This window comes from Maniola hyperantus, chromosome 3 (genome assembly GCF_902806685.2).
Source record: "Maniola hyperantus chromosome 3, iAphHyp1.2, whole genome shotgun sequence".
Classification (NCBI taxonomy): Eukaryota; Metazoa; Arthropoda; class Insecta; order Lepidoptera; family Nymphalidae; genus Maniola; species Maniola hyperantus.
In genome coordinates, this window is record NC_048538.1 from 2,008,667 (window position 1) to 2,028,763 (window position 20,097).

The following is a 20,097-nucleotide window of genomic DNA, read 5'->3' on the forward strand; positions in this document are numbered from 1 at the left end:
TCTGACATAGTAAGAAGACTCAACTAAAACTTCGGAGTTTGCCCTATTTCCAGAAATCGTGTGTCATTGTTTCTGTACTTAATTAAATTCAGCTAGCTAACACAGTAGTCAATGCCTCTTTGACAAACTACCCTCATTTGTGTATAGTATAACTGCACTTGTACGAGTTCGGAAGTTTCCACTTCGGCGGACCGAGCGTTTAGACAGAAATCGGAGCACGGACTTGCGTGTTGTCAGTTTATACGTCTAGTCCATTCCGTTTGTCGTTTAGGTTGATCATCTATTGAACTGCCCATCTACTGATCCGGGATAAAGCCGTCCCGGCGCGGGCGTAGTGAGAATTCGCCGTTTCAAATGTTTGCTCCAGAAATGCTCGAGAGCTGACTCGGGAATCTAGTACTGAATGACTTCAACCGGGCGTTATCAACAGAGTCATTGCGCCGTATTTCTTGAATTAAATTCAAATTACTCAACCGATTTTGTTAAATGGTACTACGTTATTAGATTCATCTTGATGGCGCGAGTGTCACCTGTATATATATTGAATTCTGTCATTGAATTTAAAGTCCTGACTGAAGGACTTATAGTATATTCAACGCACAGCCTAAACCGCTGGTCCTAGAGACATGAAATTTGGGGAGTGTGTTCTTTGTAAAGAGTTGATATCCGCTGAGGGGTTTTCAAAATTTCACCCCTAAGTGGGTTAAATGGGGATTTGAAATTTATGTATTCCACGAAATTGCGAACATAAGCTAGTTGGGTGCATAATTAAAAAAAAAACAAAAGTTCACAATATAATATCCCTCAAGCCTAATATTAACGACAACAATTACAATGTAAGAGAAACTGGCCTCTTTGGGCCGGTGAGCAATTGATTAATCAATATTAATGATAGAATAATTTTTGATTGACTAATGAATTGCTCAGTATTTTCTGGATCACACGAGTATTAAACATCGTGCTAGCGTCATTAAGTACTTACTAAATAACGATAGAAAGTGAGTTTGTCCCGCGCGAACGCATCGGACGTTAGAAAGCGGCTGGCCTCCGACGACCACCTAAACAGCGATCGGCGTGCGCCCGCGCATTCTTTCTCATTAACTTAACCGCCCGTTATGATTATGGTCATAGACGGTATTACATTCTCTACCGTTTGACACGTAAAGTAAAGCATCGCTTCACTACTTATTGTACATAGTCTATATTATAGAAACTTCGAAGCGCTAATTGGAAAAGTGCTGAAGTTATTCTGTTTAACTTTTTACCCATAAAAATAGAGTTTCTCTTAGAGACGGTACAATACTTGAGGCTACCCTGTGCAAGCCTGGTTAAAGATTCCAATATTTTAAAACCTTTCTTTGTCGTTATCAACTGATACACTTCCACTGTTGGATAAAGGGTCTTGGCAATCTCTCTGTACAAGAATTAAATAGATGGCTGTCTATTCAAACAAACTTTTACAAAGTGCTTTTGAATCGTCAAGCAAATCTACCACTGGTTCGGAATACCTTTCTTAACGAGAAGAACCAGCAGGAAATTCAATGTTGATCTGACACAACACGGATCTTTCTTCCACACTAGAATTTTAAATTTTATTAAGTACTCTACCAGTTTCAAATACCTTAGTTTAGTAACATGATTGGAAAGAAGGGCTGCTAATATCCTGAAACCCGTGAAATTTTTAGGGGCCAAAGGTTTCGGACCGAAATTAATACTATTAAGTATGATTTTTACAATTGAATTTATATAATTCATCTTAATTCCATCTAACCTCGTTAGTCATTAATCATTACTCATTACTAAAAAACGCAGCCTTTATCAAATATGCCTAAACTAACATCGAATACGAACCCGTCCCCCTTATCGCGCTAGGTCGACGCGACCCCACGCGCGCCGCGCCAGCCAGGTGCGTGGAACTTTGGACCCCTTCCGCTGCAGATGGTGGCGGCGGGACGAAGACGTTGACCCTCTCACGGGCTATTCATATTCGTACACCGCTTAGCAACAAGATGCTCACCTTCCGATCCATATATCAGTTGTTGAGCTCTCCGACAAATTATCTTATTGTTGTATTACATTCTGGTTTTTTTCATGACGCTTCATAGGTATGACTTAGACATTAGAAAACATCAGTATGATTTTTCATACAGATTATTTACCTCCATTTTTTTATAAAGAATATTAGCCATGTTAAATGACTAATATTCCCCTTTCCTCTCCAACTAAGCGTCAGGCTTGTGCTAGGAGTAGGTACGACAATAGTGCAACGGGCGGGGTGTGAACCGTCGACCTTTCGGTTTTCAGTCCACTCCTTTACCGGTTGAGCTATTGAGGCATTAAATAATGTATGAAAGGACTCTATCGGCAGAGATTTTAGATTGTAGAAGAACTTATTTCTAAGTGGAGATGAAGCTTGGGGAATTGCATTAGCCTACAGAGTAGGGTCACTTATCTGGCTGACAAATGCGCGCGGATGATTACATCGGTGTTTTGACCCAGCGCTAAAATTTTATTATTATGTTTGTCCCTATGGATGAAACGTTACGATAATTTCAGGTGCATATTGTGGCCGATTCTCTTGTACACAATCTCTAAACTAAACTAAATTAACAGGTCTACATCTAGTGCTATCCTTTTTCGCAAGAAACATTATGAAACGGATAGCAATAGATTTAGATGTGTCATTTTATTTTAGTTTAAGATATTGTGTACAACGGAATTAGCCACATTGGTATGCTTAAACCAAAGATATTCATTTTCTAAGGAAGTGCTTCTGCCCCCTAAGGGTATTCTATATTGACATTTCTTTTATGGTGATGATTACAATAAAATTTAAGCTTGCGAAATTGAAAAGTAATTAGCATGACCAAGCGAAGGTGGATCTGTTACATGTTTGTTCTAGAGTCCTTTTATTATAATCGTCTCCTAACAGCGCGGCGCAAGGTTTTTGACCCGACGCGGTGCGTATTTGCATGCACAAGGTCGCCACTAATATGTGTAGTGTTGCTGTGTTGCTAATATCGAAGCTTATACAGCAAACTACACAGCTGTAAACTACTCGGATGTCAGTAGGTGGAGTTTTAAGATCCGAACTATGAAGTAGGTAACTAATTAAGCAGTTTTAAAGGTTCAGGCAGAGATAATTGTAAAAAAACAGATATAGTTGTAAATTTAAATTTAAATATGGACTCTTCTGGTCTGAAATAAAAGATTATTTATTTATTTTATTTTATTTTATTTATAAACCGTGACGGCAGTGGAACAGCATTATTGATTTATTAAACAATATCCTCGGTATGCTTACAGCAACGCCAAATCGCATACCGAGTCAGAAGTTACATATACACAGTTTATTGAATTCACATATTAAAAAACATCTAATTGTTGGTGCTGAGCAATCAGGCCATCGAGCAACATTTTGAAGAGTAAACAGTTTTTGAGGGATGATCCGGTATTAGAATGTAGAGTTTCTGTCATCTTGCTTTTCCAGTAAGTGTATATTGTACTAGCGGGAGTGCAGGCAGACTCATGCCTATATGACGTTTTGTCGGTCTCAACGACAGAGACAATGCTCTAAAAAACCGGTAGGTATCTCCTTCTAAATGTCGATGTTCTTTCTGTCGCGTACTGTAGTGCCTGAGACCACTTATCTAGTTTTAGATGATTATTGCAAAATTAGTAGGTATTTTTCCTTGTTTATCATAATGGATTTCCTCATAAAGCCTGAATCTATCCAACTTTTGTCTGTTTTGTTTCTTTCTCTTTTTATGTGTATTATACGTAATGTATTAAAATTGATATTGAATACATTACGTATGCACGCTTTACGTAAGCCGCAACTCACAAGGTAATCAACAATATAGGTAGCAGCTACGAGGAAGCCGACATTCCTTACTACTAAATATATTTTGTACTCAAGTTTGGTTTAATTTGCCTTTTAAATATATAAATTGGTCCGGGCACCTTAATGCTTATGATAACTGGTTAAGCGAGTATTAATAAGTAACTTTAAGTATAAAGTTGCAATCTCGAAGGCAATTGATTCGATGATTTTTTAATGAAATTTTAGTGGACACTATCGACCTTGGTCGAACGTCTAACCATCCGATCAATTCTCCAACGTGGTAGCTAGATCAGATTCCTATAAATAGTTACCTACCAATTGGTGAAATCCTGGCAATGTGTTTTTCGGTGCGGTCGGATTCCAGCCTTTTCCAGAACCTTGGAACCCCAACGACTATCAGTTTTTCGAACTATTTGCCCTGCCAATTGCCACTTCAATTTCGCAACCTGTTGAGCTGTATCGGCTACTCTGGTTCTCCTATGGACTTCCTCATTCCATCTAATCACGTAGGAAAACTCCAAGCATAGCTCTCGCCTTTGCCTACTGATTACCTGAGCATTCTTATGAGGCCCATAGTTAGCAAATATGTCTCGGATCCATAATAGGCTACTTGACACTTTTTTTAAGTAGGTCTTAAATGGTTAATATTTGTCCTATTAGATCAAAAAAATTAACACTATATTTTTTTGCGCCCTAAAAACCGTAAAACTTTAATTTAAAAATATATTTTTCTTAGACAGGTGAAAACACTATCGGCCATGTTTGGCCGATAGATTATCTGTGCTCTGACGTCATGCAATTGTAAACAACAGCATAACCTTCCAAAGTTTAATAAACATGACTTCTATACTAGTTTACATGAAAAATATAGTAATTTTCGTTATTGTATCATCCGAGAATGTAAAAACGCATCGATAAAGACCACAGGAAAGTTGTGGATTAGAGTGCCCAGTGAAATAAATATACGTAACACGCGAAGACTTGCTTAAAGGGATCCTATATGACTAACGAATGCAACCCAAATTTATTTTTGCAAAGATTACTTTGTTGTAAGTCTTACTTAATAACATATTCAATTTATAAAGAGAAAACGATGATTTTTTACGTTTACTATAAGTTTTTAGAAATATATAAAAACTAGCTTATGCTCGTGACTTCGCCCGCGTGGACTTCATAAATTTCAAACCCCAAGGGGTGGAATTTCAAAAAATCCTTTCCTAGTGGATACTTTCTCTTTACCTACAAAGAACACACCCACCAAATTTCATGTATCTAGGACCAGCTGGTTAGATGTTTAGGCTGTGCGTTGACATATATGTTAGTCAGGACTTTAAATTTTATATATATGGATACTACGTTAGTCCACGCGTGACATAGGGATGACATTTCTTTGTTTACATATTGAATGACGTCACATCATGGCTGACAGCGTTTTCTGCATTTCAAATAAAAATAAAAACTGTATTTTTTAAAATTGGATTTATATATCCATCCTGCGTTTTAAATAATTGTTATTGATATATTTCGTTGTCTTAAGCAAAATTCTATAATAAATAATCATTTATTGGACGAAATTAGATATGAGTCAAGTAGCCTATTATGTAAGTGGCAACGTGTTCGAAGTCTTTGGTATTTGATGGAATTTTGAAGCTTCCCGAAAGCTGCCCAACCATGTTGGATTTCTATTTTGTTTCTAGAAATGCAGATCAGTACTTAACCAGTGACCCCTCTTTCCAGACGGAGCTGTATGGCATAAAATGGCGTAAACTGGTGTGGGGAGAGTCGAGCGGCGGCGGCGGGTGCGGCGAGGGCGAGGAGGGCGCGGCGCCGCTCGCCGACCCCGTCATCGCCAGCTACGCGCGCTGCCTGGCCGGCGACATCCTGTGCGTGTGGCGGCGCGTGCCCGCGCCCGCGCCGCTCGACCTCGACATCGGCATGTCCGCGCCGCCGCCGCTCTCCCTGCGCGCCTCCAAAGAGCTCTGGATCTTCTGGTACGGCGAAGAGCCCGACCTCAACGGTTTGGTTGCGCCTGAACTCATCGCGAGCCGTGAGTCTTACTTTCCTTTCTACTAGTTTTAAGATTTTTTTTGGCGCTGTGAATGTTTTCATATTTATGATAGCCAAGATAGGCTATCTATGTATACGTGTACCTTAGGGTGCTTGCATAAAGAAGCAGGTTTCCGGTACCGACTGGTCGGTATCGCACGGTGCGGGTAAAATACCCTTATATTATCTTATGCGTATTATAAATCCTGTCTCTTTATAAATATGTAAGAGCTCATAAGGTAATTTTTTTAAATTAATAGACTAGCGCTTCGTTGCAATCAGACCTGCTAATGAATGGGGCCAATTTATCCACACTGATCTGTGCAGACTGCAGACCTGCACCGACCCTTCGGTACTGGAAACCTGGTTCTATGCTAGCTCCCTTACACAGTGCATGTAGCTGGTGCAAGTTGAGACACTTGTGTAGACTACATGCGCATAAAAAAACTGATAGGATACTAACTCCTTTAACCCGTGCGGGTTACTTACGCACGCGTTGCTTGAATTTGCGAATTTAGAACGGTAAATCAATATTAACGACTAGACCTTAGTCGGTTGATAACCATATTTAATAATTTTGATCGGGCCGATGCCGATGTGGCCCAGCCACCATATTATCGGTTGAAACCAAATTACCTGGCAAGCTCGTACGTTAATGGGAAGCGTCCACGATAGAGGTTTACTATCCAATTATAGAACCAGAGCATGCTAGGTTTATAATAGCTACATACATAAAATAGTAGGGTAAAGGTTTTCCATCTCTCATAGACAAGTCATTGAAGACTAAGTTAAATTCTTCTAATTCACTCGTCATTGTCCTTTAAAAAAAAAGCCAAGCGAATTCCAACTTATCTCAACAAATCGGATTTTTTACACCTTGATTACCTGTTATCTCCCAAAGCCACCATGATACAAACAAACGTTTCTCATAAAATAACGAAGGTCTGGCACGCGCTGGCTCTTAGTCCATTATGATCTTCTAATTGATTACGATTGAGTGGTTGCTCTCAAACAGTAGAGACTATTAGGAGTTGAAACGAGTTGAGGCCAGCCAAACTCGCATTACTCCAGTATAATTAGTAGAATAATTAATCTTCTTCTCAATAAACGGTGTCGTCACTCGAATTTCACGGTGAGACGCTTGAATGTAGCGATCTATCTATTTTGATTATAAAGCTGCGTTCATATGACGCCATGTTTTGCCATATAGCTTTTGTAATCAGATACAATCGCGGAGTTATGGCATTTTCTATTGATACACTTTTAATACCCAATGCCCATACGAACCATATCCGCGAAATACCAAAATCCGCGATAGGTGTAGGAAGTGTGTGTGTCTAAAGAAAAATTACTATTCACATCATAGTCTTGAGTTAAACCTTTTGCCTGATAAACTCGTCACTAGAGGTACTCGTTGTCGAAATAATATGTCAACATTTTGAAAATGCTGGTCGATTGCGCAAAAGCTGCATCAATCATTGCTACATTTGATTGGCTGAATTTGTGCGATTCTTGTTGCAACAATGCATTGTAGCCAATAGTGAGCGAGCAACAACCAATCAGAGGTGATTGCGATCGTGACCTTGTAGCTGTCATTCTACCGCGATTGTAGCATTGTGCTCTTTAGACTTTATATTTTTGTTACTAAAAATCGGTCGAGTGTGAGTCGGACTCTCACACGAAGGGTTCCGTACCATCGTACAAGAAATAACACTTTATTTATTTTTAATTTTCATGGCAGCCATTTTGAAATCTTTATTATTTGTTATAGCGGCAATAGAAATGCACGTTCTGTGAAAATTTCAACTCTACCTATTACGGTTCATGAGATAGATACATCCCGCTGACAGACAGACGTACGGTCAGCGGAGGCTTAGTAATAGGGTCCCGATGGCGTCCTTCGTGTACAGAACCCTAAAAAGGGCTGGACCACTATACAAATAGACAACGTTAACTAAAGTCAACAAGTCTTGTTTACTCATAAACTTACACTTGTCTAAGCCTGAACGTATCCTAAGAGCTTAGTATACAGTGTTTCGCCGCGCTGGCAGCTTAATGGCTAAACTTAACAGCTCGTTTAACAAGCCTCGGGGAGATGTATCAACGGTAACAATTACCGCGAAAGATTAACATCGTGCGACGTCATTCTATCAGCCGCGATCAACGGGGACCGAGCTAACTCTGGATTAAATATTAATGTAATGAATTATTCGCTGTCGTACATTATTGTTATGAAATCCAAAGCTATGCGACATTGATACGAACGGTACGACTCCACTATCGGGATTCGGCAAATGATTCGAGATAAATAAATATTCTGTTATTTGGGACCATAGCGCAAACATAGTACACACTACAAAACACAACAACAACAAACATTTTTTTTTCTGTATGTTGGTTATACAGAAAAAAGATAACAAACACTTAGTCCTAAGAGTTACAGTACGGAAAAATTATACGATAGTTCGGCATTCGGAAAATCAACCGGCCACACTATTCGGACTTAGGCGAATGTTTTGTGTTTGGCGAATTTTTAAATAAGTTTAGCATATCAAACCGGCCGCGGCCGGCAGACGCTACGTTCTGTGTCAGTGAACAATCCTCCCCGTGGTGTATTAGATTTATATTTTACTAGCTCATGCCCGCGAGTTCGTACGCGTGGATTTAAAATCCCGTGGGAACTGCTTGATTTTCCGAGATAAAAAGTAGCCTGTGTCACTCTCCAGGTCTTGAACTATACCTATGCAAAAAATCACGTCGATCTGTTGTTCCATTGCGACGTTATTGAAGGATAAACCAACAAGTAAACACACTTTCGCATTTATAATAGGTGTAATGATTCCGGAAAAACAATGAGGACGTTCGACAGAAAACAGCATCTCCTTATCCTTCGAGGTCGTCCCACATTCGCATTTTATGCTGTCCGATATTCCGAGGTCCTTGGAAAAAATGACGATATTTCAATCCTGTGAAATCATATTTTTCCAACCCACCCAACGACTATTATACCTCTTCCTTAGCATGTAATCAATTTTGCGCGGTATCATGGTAGTTTTGCCCGTCACTTTAACCAGGTCGCCGAACCACCGTAACGGTTGCTTGCCCATGTTACGAAGCTGTAGTCGACGCGATGTCTCTAAATACTTTCCCCACCTGTGAAATATTGTCGTATTGTTGTATTTAGTACAATAAATCTATGGTACCAGTTCAAATTATATCCTTTAGGAGGATAGGATATAATTCCGCTGATGCTTTGTTGGAGATAAAGTACTATGTTTTATATAAACGAACCACTAAGAGATCAACTATGGAAATACTACTTATTATATCTCGTAGTCTTCGTCCTTGCATGGTCACAGTATTAACCCTGCCTAGGCCCTGCTTATTATTTTAAACCCATGTTCGGACTGCAAATTTCTAATCGGCCAAGTTTAGGAGCCTAATAAGAAAGTAAACTCTTAAAATAGTTATTTTTTATTTTAGCTTTATCAGTTTAACTTTCTGGACTTAAGCAACAGCAACACTACTAATGTTTCAAGGCATTAATTAGCTAGGTTACCGATTTCCTGACTGTCATGATAAAAAATGAATATTGAGCTATTTAAACCTGGGTAAGCAATGCTTTTGTGCTTCAACGGACATGACTCTCTTCTTAGAATCTGTTTTCGCCTTATTATAAAGTTCACTTTATTTCTTTTCCTCTCCAGATACAGCTTATCGAGATAAAATAAGGTTCTCCGATAACAATGAGTGTTCATAAAATTCCAGACAACACGTAACAAGTCCCAAGTAAAAGTGTTGGCTAGGTGTCAAGAAAACTTTGAGGCGCTGTCGAAGTATAGTTCGACTTCGCCATCCGAGTGCAACAGGTGGTTAGTCGTGATACAGTTGGCGTCTGCAAATACTTTGTTTTGTTGCAATAAATACGCGTGGTTTGAACTAGGGCTTGAAAATTGTATATTTTTCAGCTCCGGAGTCGAGTTTAATCTCTATAAAGTATAATCATGAAATATAAAAATCATAAAAAAGGAAACTTTGTTTTACGATGTGGTAAAAATAATTGTTTAGTAAGATTTTTCTTTTCAAATTTTTTAAATAATTTCGTATTTTCGTATTTTAATGTAAAATTTATGACGATTGTACTACGTATGTATGTATGTGTAACCGCTGAAAAAGCTCGAATTTTTTGTTAAAAATTTGAAAATACAAGCTTCGGTTATGTTTTTATAACACTCCGGGTTTACAAACGAACCTGTTGTAATCTTTCGAAACTCCGGAGTTACACTGAAACCGGAATTCCGGAGCTCGAGCTCTATGAGTACACGCGAAACAATCGTTTTCATTTCGCGAACTCGCAGAATAAGTGTTAACACTTCCGAGTCGTATTAATATTGTGTTTATTTGTAGACTTTGGCTGTAATATCAGCTTTAGATTTATTAGCACCAGTTTACATGCTTCGTACTTGATATTTCGTTGATCTACACTTGTACTTGGTTATCTTCGTCCACGTCCTAGTTTGTTCTCTGTACGTCACTACCCATGTTGTAAATGCGAAAGTGCATTTGTTTGTTGATTTGTTCTTCAATCACGTCGTAACAGGGTAACGGATCGACGTAGTTTTTGGCATGATTAAGCTAAAAGACCTGGAGAGTGTGGCATAGGGTTCTTTTTATCCCGGAAAATCAGAGTTTCGGCGGGATTTTTGGAAAACTAAATCCACGCGAATGAAGTCACAAGCATGAGCTAATTAAATAAATTGTGACTGATTATGACCAACGTTTTGCTTACCATTCTAAACCATCGATGTTCTAAACACATTGACAGAAAAAATAGATTGTAATGAAAGCTCCAATAAACTGAAAAGTCAATTAATTGTTGCAGTTTTTTTGACGTTTGCCAGATGAATAACTGTAAAAAATAAGCCAAATAAAAGTGTCCCTTTACAATGCTTTCGTTATTCAGGGAATCGTGCATTATTATTGTACAAAAATGCAATTTGAAAGCTTAGAAATCGAAGAAAGTTTTCATACTTACAAACCTTGAGTTTCTTTCGATTAAGCGATTGAGTTTTAAAGTACCTATCCTCTGGCCTCATGATGATAATAGCATCAATAAAATTAAATCCATGAATTGTCCTCTACAATTGAACAATTTGGCAATAGGCAATACTTTTAACAGCCGTAGAGAATTATACAGTTATCGTAATCGCTAGAAACTTCATAAACCCGACAATATATTGAGCAACAGTGCGAGATCGACTAATTGCTGGAAGACACGATACGTCGACGGATGCAAACGTCATGCCCGTCCGTTTGAACGTCGAAACTGCTAAGTGGACTCGTAATTGAGTTGACAAATAATACCTATGCCAAAAGTTCCACACATAACAAACAACGTAGCAACTAATAAAGGCAGATTAAGCTAATGAAAGACCAAAATTAGTATCATTCTTTGCATAATGCTCCAAGTACTGCTTGTTGTGTTGTAGTCTTTTAACTCCACTTTACTAAGCGTGCCAAATCCCAGTCCAAAACTTCTTCCACTCATGTCAACACTTCCTGAAGATTTTCCGGTGTCACAGTGACCCGCGCGGTTTGTTTTTTTTGGATGATTGCTCGCTTTTCCTGCACGTATAGTAAAGGAAGGGCGCGTGGTGCTTAGTGCATCCTGTACGTTGTACTGTTTACATGTTTAGCGAATATCAAAAAAAGTTTATTTCTTGTGTGCCATGGACTGCTGCTTAGTAAGGAATGCTTGTATCCAACATTAAAGTCTTCATTTACTTATCTTCTTCGTTCAACTATGTTATGGTATTATTCTTTTGATAACTATATTTTTGACAATCTTCCTGGCGCAGTGGTGAGCGTTGTGGTCTTATAAATGGAAGGCTCTGGGTTCCATTTCCGGCAGGGGTAATTTAGGAATTTATAATTTCTAAATTATCACTGGTCTGGTCTGGTGGGAGACGTACTAGTTACCACCAAACTGGCAAAGCCGTGCTACCAAGCGATTTAGCGTTCCAGTACTATATGCCGCGTAAAAACCAAACAGGATTTACGGTTTTAGGAAACTGCTACAGTCCTTCCTAGTTAGCCCGCTTCCATCTCAGATTGCATCATCACTTACCACCAGATGAGATCGCAATCTAGGGCTTGCTTTTATCGAAATAAAAGTAAAAAAAGAGCTGAAAAATTGAACAAAATTAAATAGCTGTCAAATCTCCAGGTACATGAAGAACAATGCAAGTTCGACGGCTTAGAAGGAGAATTTGATATTCACATATTCTTGTGTAGTTGTAATAAAGTTTATACATGTATCGAAAGTAAAGTAAGGCCGTACATAATCTATTGCTCGTAGAGGATTGAGCGTTGAACCGCGCTTGCTCCATATTTAACCACATTCCGGCCGCCTTTTGTCGATGCGTTTATTTTTACACCGCTTTCACAGCATTCACTTACGGATATGTAGACGGGCACTTATAGCACGCGTCCCTATAACTACTTTCAGAATCACACAACAAAAACATCAATGCTTCGCATTTGAACTATTCATAGGATTCATGATGAATTATGACGAGGATGATTGGACGAGGAGGATATTGCTCGTATTGTCAGATTAAGTCTTTTTAAATAATGATTAAACGTAACCTGACCTAGGGTCTTACATTTTTTTTCTCTTATTTATTTACAACTAGCTGATGCCGATGCGTGGATTTACGTTTTTCAAAATCCCGCGGGAACTCTTTCATTTTCCGGGATAAAAAGCAGCTTGTGTTAATCCAGGGTATAATCTATCTTCATTCAAAATTTCAGCCAAATCCGTCCAGTAGTTTTTGCGTGAAGGAGTAACAAACACACACATACCTACATACAAACTTTCGCCTTTATAATATTAGTCGGGATATTATAATCACAGTATAGACACATTCCTAAAAAACGGTTAAATGGGTTCCGCTAGCAGCGTGTTGCTACTAAAGCTGCCGGTGGTCAGGGCTCCAAAGTGAGGAATCTCGATTGGGACGACTTGCTAACAAACGTGTGCCGTGCCGTCTCAAAAAGTATTTATTGCCTTCTGCAACCTGCCCAAGATGCAACAATTAAGCGATAGTTTCTTGAGATGTTCGCGCGTCTGACTCGAAGTTGTCTATTGACTCTATTGAAGGTATTAATAATTCCTAGCGGGGAAAACGAAAGTCGGAAGGGTATTCTATTTGCATTATTCAAGGGTATTTCTGTTTGGATTATTGTCGGGATTGCACTATTGTCGTATTCGTACCCTTATGTCATTGTTATCAAGCTTTATGGTTATAAAGGTAAGGAGAATATTAGCCATGCTGATGTACAAGAGCCAATTTTGTCTTCAATAAGTCAAGTGAAACTTTTCTCATGAAATTGATGGTGAGTAATGGCGTCTTGATAGTTGTTGAATAGAATTCTTCGTAACAGTTTTCCTCCTCGCGTGTTTATTTAAATAATGGCGATTACCGGCGCGGGCGCAGCTCGGCGGGCAAGTTCACGCGAGTGCGACCGAATCCGAAAATAGGACGTGACATAAATCTACATAAACGGTCCTTGTTTTGGCTGATGCCCATTGTAACGGTCTCGCGTCACACGATATAATGTCACGGGTTTCTTTGTTTGTTTTTGTGTCGCACTTGTAACTAAAACCGAGATGAATCCGCTTGGGAGTCAAGTCATGTCGACAAACATGTCGTATGCGTTGTGGTTTTACATTGGGTTTCAAATGTAATCGTACACAATGTCATTAGATAGTCCTTGCATGGATACTTTGAAAAATTTGTTCTAAACCGATAAAGTCACCTTGTTTCAAGAACCGGATGAAAAATAGGACGTGACACAAATCTATATAAACCATAAACGGTCCTTGTTTTCGCTGTTGCCCATTGTAACGGTTTCGGGTCACACGATATAACGTCACGGGTTTCTTTGTTTGTTTTGTGTCGTACCTGTAACTAAAACTGAGATGAACCGACATGAAATAAACATGTCGCATGACACAATTTCACTAGATAGTCCTTACCCTAGGGATGCTTTGAAAAGGTCTGTTCTAAGCCGATAAATTCACCTTGTACCAAGGTCCGCTGCGCTAGGGTTTTCCTGTTGCTAAACGATACATTTACCTACCAAGAAATCAAGTACACAAGCATAGGTACAATTTTTGATTCGCAGTAACGAGCCCTCCCATTCATGTATAAAAATACTGCATAAATATTATTATGTTTAAAATATTTTGTTACCCGTAGTGAAGAAAGATTTTGCTTTTTTATTTTGTGCATGCCTGCTGCCTTATTTATACCTATCCAGATCAAAATCCCTGTGCACGCCACTAATAATAAATTATTAGACTTTCTTGTACTTCACTTTATTGCTGATATTTAGAAAATTTTAAACCCCTAATTAATATGTATTAATTGTTTTCCAAGTTTATACAATACTAGTTTTCCTCCATTGCACACTGACTATAACGCACTTTATATATGTATGTGTATATCTACTAGACTTTTAAAGTAGGTCGCTTAGTAATAAAAGTGTTTTACTATAAGAGTTTTCGTCTGATGTAAAAAGTTTAGTTGCCCTTGAACGGTTAGGTATCTCGCGTTGAAGTTGCAAATTGGTTGTACTTGTGATGTGACCGTGGTTTAGTCGCTTCAATTGTTTTAACCTTGTGCTCCCATTTAAGTCGGGAACATTTGGTAGCAGTTTCGTATTAAACTGGAAATCTGTATCAGATTTGCTATAATAAGCGTTTGTTCAGTCGTGTCACTCATTAATATTAAAACTAACAGATGCGTGTTTAGGAAAATCCTCTATTTAAATAAATAAATAAATGTTTTCTCAAACATGCTTGGTAATTTGAGCATTATTTTGACAACCTTCTTCAAGATAAATCGAAATTGCTTACTGGTCAAATACATGCGAGCAGTGGCCGCCAAAAGTTGTATGAAAGTCCGTTATTTACGCGTTTGTCCATCAATGCCTCTTTTGCTGGCCGCTGCAATAATCTAAATATATAAAAGGAAATGGTGACTGACTGACTGACTGATCTATCATCGCACAGCTCAAACTACTGGACGGATCGGTCTGAAATTTGGCATAAAATTCATGCCCTAAGGGGGTTTGAAATTTGTGTAGTCCACGCGGACTAAGTCGCAAGCATAAGCTAGTGTACTATATTTTCGATTAAAAAACATCACAATTTGGATTTCCGGGTTCCTTCTCCCTGAACTTACTCTTGAGTATAAAGTAGACTGTGACTTTTCACGCGATTGTATACAGTGTCGCGCGTCAAATTCTGTGGATTTAACTTGCTTTCAATGCGATTTTCCAGGCATAACATCCGCGGGCAAAAGTTTGCAAGAAAATTAGTTTAAAAGCTTTGTCTCGTAAAGCGTGTTAAGAAGCTATTACTCGATTGCTTAGTTGCTAATGTGTATCAGGCAGGCATACGTATATTAGCGGGGGCGGAGTTGCGCAACGTCGCACCTAGGTGCTAAACGAGCATAACAATATTACGGCAATACGTGAATGAACACTCGAATGTACCGCGTGGCGCTAAGTGTGGCGTCCGAACTGGACTGAAGCGGACAACGGAACTTGACTCATAATGACTATTTAGGGTAGGTCCTCGTTAAAGTATTATGACCTATTGATAATTCATTCATAACTTATGCGGTGATTGATGCCTTTTATTGATGGAAGATTTTCTATAGAAAAAATCATATTATGCCAACTGCCAATAGATCAGAAGTGGGATCAAAATTCGGATATAGGCTTTTAAAAATCCCGTGGGAACTATTTGATTTCCCGGGATAAAAGTAGCCTACCTTATCCTTGTCCTTTCAAATTCCAAATCCCGATTTTTCAATTTTATCCATAGTTTCCCTAACTTTAAACTTTAATATATAACAAACCTGACATTGGCTAATCTGTGTAAAGCCAGAAGAAGAACAAAAAAAACAAAAAAAAAGTAGCCTATGTCACTCTCCAGGTCTTTAACTATACCCATGCAAAAAATCACGTCGATCCGTTGCGATGTAATTGAAGGACAAACCAACAAACAAATACACTTTCGCATTTATAATATAGGTATTGATTGATAAGCATTTGTACGAAATATAGACGTTTTATTAAAACTTGCATCTCTTATTTAATAAACTTACCTAATTTAAATTAGTACCTACTTACATAAGTCATCATTCGCTTTATTGTACTTGTCTCAGAATGTAGTCATGGATTTCCGCCTTTCACGTAAAAGGCAAATAATGTTAAAAAAAGATCGCTCGCGGCGGGTCTCCCGGTCACCCACTTCTGCGTATAAGGCGAAACGGGGTGGGCAAGGACGTGGTACTAAGTATTGACTCCCTTCGCGTCTATGCTCTATGACAACGATACTTATACATCTCACATCTGTCACATTCAGTATAGTACGCGACAGGTTGAAATTGCAATCGGAGAGGGAACCCCTCCACATACCCGCACCGCCCCCGCGCTGACCCGGTGCGGATGAGCATGGTTGACGCGCGGGTGTGTGGGGCGTGCCCCCGCCTCATACCCCCATTGCCTTCTCAACCTATCGCGGGCTATATATCTAAAGTTAGAGGGAAAGGCTCTACTAGATACAGATCGTATTCCTACAAAGCACTAATCTAGCTAAATAGTGTGCTCGGAATTTTAAAACAATATTTGTAATGTTATATTTTTACAGTAGTAGTATTATATTATGAGCAACAATAGGACTGTTGGGGACATAACACATAAGAAAATAAATTAATCCATGAATATAACCAAAAATAATTACAAGCATTCTACAAGTATATTAATTTTAATCTTTGTTATTGCTGCATAATCTTTACTGTCTCGCTATACTTAATCATATCCTACATCAGCGGCGTGCACAGGGTTTGAAGCTAGGGTAGGCATTAGTTAGGTAGGCCTGTTTACTGGCAGGTCATAATGAAAAATATGCATTGAGCTATTACAACTGGGGTAAGCAGTGCATTTATGCCTCTATGAGCTGCACGCCACTGTCCTACATAGTACATATAAAACCTGCATTTAACACACAAGTTAATTACACACGTTCGCCTTATTTTCAGACTAGTAACCATATCCTTGGATTGTTTACTTGTTCCGCGCTGAACCGGTGTAGTACATAACACCAAACAATGCTATTTGTAGCGAGTGTACACAGTTAGACGCGTGGGTAGAAGATGTTAGGTTGTGCTCTTTGTATACAGATCACTATTCACTATACTCGTTCATTATACTGCTTTCTAGTTGCACAGGTTAGTTAAGTCAATCTGAATGAATTATGATGAATTATTCGAATCTGATCAATGATCATGTAGATTACATCTTCTATAATATAAAAATGAATCACTAAATGTGTTGCTCATCGCAAATCTCGAGAACAGCTGAACCGATTTCGCTAATTCTTTTTTTTATAATATTTCTTGAAGTAGGTACGAGGATGGTGCTTACGGAGAGAAAAATTAAGAATCAACTGTTAGGCGGTACGAAGTTCGTCGGGGCAGCTAGTAATATTATAGATGTTAATCTGTTGCATTATAAGTCCCGCTAATTGCTGATGCGCTGGAACCATGCCTTATTAACATGACGTCATTCTGACGTCATTTGACTTTACCTATTTAAGTAAAAATGTACCATCAGCTCGAAACTGCAGTCTAGTGCTGACGTTACTAAAATGGCGGCCACACGCATTAGCAATTTGCGGGAGTTACACACTAAACCATGATGATTAAAGACGTTCACCTCCTACTCGGGAGGTCAGAAGTTTGATCCCGAGCACGCACCGCTAACTTTTTGTGCGTTATGTGCGTTTTAAGCAATAAGATATTACTTGCTTTAACGATAAAGGAAAACGTCTTGAGGAAACCTGAATGCCTGACAGTTCTTCATAATGTTCTCAAGGTACGTGAAGTCTGCCAATACGCACTTGGCCAGCGTGGTAGACTGTAGGCAAAACCCTTTTCATTCTGAGAGACGACCCGTGAGTGAGTCGGCGATGGAATAATCATGATGATGATGATGATGATGATGAAATCTGTAGCAATGTAAAATAGACGGGCTCTGATATTCTGTTTCAAATGCTTTTACCCAGTCGCGTCGGCTAGTTTTGGCCTTTGTGGATCATATTCTTGGCATTATACCTACAGATAAATAATTTCAAAATGATGTATTAGGAAAACTTTAAATAGGTAAACCAATTCTTAGCACGACAAATATGACGGCAGTATCCAGTCATGCAGACGTGACGACGACTAACTTCATTAATTACTCGTATGGTCACGATTTACCTTATTTTAGTGCTACTTCATTATTTTCCACACAAAATGTTACGTTGTATAGAAGCAGGCGTTACTTTGCGGAAGTCCATGATGTACTATGAACCAGAAGCTTAATTTGCTATTAATCCGTTGAAACAGATAAAATCTGTACCTATGGTGCAACATGCAGCATGCGACATGCCCCGCTCCACTACATCGCTCCGCCTACTACCCCCTACTGTTTTTATACAGATTCACCACTACTCAATTTACCCGTCTGAGTTTGTTGTGGGCTCTTCTCTGACCTGGGCGCGTTTGGAACCCTCGTAGCTTTAGTTTTAAATTTGCGTTATAATTATCAACCACTATGTCTAACAAATCCAACATCTGCATATCAAAAAGAGTGGTTTATTACCTATTTTAAATAAATCATTTGACTTTGTATAAAAACGGAGGGGGGGGGGGGTGCATGTTTTGCACCATACAGATTTTAACTGTTTCAGCGGATTATAGCAAATTAAGCTTTTGGGTTCATTGTACAAAATACAAAATGTTTACACAGCAAGCTTACATGTCACAAGTGTAACCTCATGCTATAGCCTGTTTTACGCCAGAGCAACAATATGCGACATTGGAGCGACAAAAGTAAACAAGCCGTGTAGGTGCGGAGATTGGTGGATGCTGCACGCGAGGGAATGTCGCACGACTGCGGACGATCGGGCGGAAATAGCCAACGTATGGCAATTTCCCCTCCGATCGAACCTATCACTTGCATCTGGAAACCTCGTGTCCATATGTCATTATAAACGGTTGGTTTACGCGATTTTCCATTTGCAAATAATAGGTATAGTTGCGTAAAGATCAACGACTTAAGAACACGAGAATAACAACGATCAATGACCTTGTGTAAATTTTTTTTAAATGTGCATTTAGTAGTAGTAAATTAGCATATTTTTTTTTATTTTTTGATAGCGTTTACCTACACTTTGAGGATTTAATTTTTGATACTGTCTGACTCAGACTTAAGTAAGTACAGGTAGATGTAATATATCCTGTGGGCATGTTTGAAGAAATCCACTTTGGACACATTTCTTTCACGATCTGACACACTTTCCAGTTCCTGTTACCAGAGTGAACTAGAGTGAGGAATCTCTCGGTTAGGAATATTAGGCTATGGACGACGTGAAATCAAAGAAACCTAGTCGTTTCATAGCCTACCAAGGTAACATTGTCGCCTACCAGTGACGTAGAGGCCTCGACGTTTTGTTAGAAGTTCCCTAACTGTCGTGAACTGTGCTCTTGCTAAGTGGACCCCATTTCCATGTTAATTTTTTAGAGCTCGTTTACTGACACAGATCAATACTTGCGGATCAAGACGGCAGCCATTGTAACATCCACTTACATAACCGTCAGTCGACACTACAATTTGCTCAGAAACCTTCATCTCTCCGGTTCCCAGGCGAATGTCGTACGTGAGCCTATTTGTGAGAGATTACAAGTGCGACAACGGATAATCTGTGTAGGCCACGCAGTCGCGGCGGTCAAGGCGCAAGCGATGGGCTTGCCTCCAATCAATAAAAGCGGCCAAGTGCGAGTCGAGCGAGTAAATTCTGTGATCTGTTACAATAAAATAATACCGTAATCCCTTAGTGTATTAAACGTTGAACCTAAATACGAAATTTTATTGAAATTGGTTTTATATCAATCGAATAAAACTGGTTTTTCTCCTAATGGTCGTGTAAAAAATGCGTATTTTGGAAAAAACATCGCGATTTTTTTTGTATCGAGCCAAATTGTGCCAAACGTGTGTTGGTTCTCGTAATTCACTAAGGAATATCTTTAATTTTTATAAACTTAAAAAAAAACCTAATTTGTAGTTTTTAGGCCAAAACTTGATTC

At 38.9% G+C, this 20,097-nt stretch overlaps 1 protein-coding gene across 1 annotated transcript in view; it reads left to right on the forward strand.

The window, feature by feature from the left end:
• The window catches only part of skd (mediator complex subunit skuld), a 142,396-nt gene that overhangs the window by 34,988 nt on the left and 87,311 nt on the right, over positions 1-20,097 (forward strand). The window contains exon 2 of the mRNA XM_069509737.1: positions 5,582-5,891. Coding sequence (XP_069365838.1) covers positions 5,582-5,891 — 310 coding nt within the window. The remainder of the gene's footprint in view (positions 1-5,581; positions 5,892-20,097) is intronic.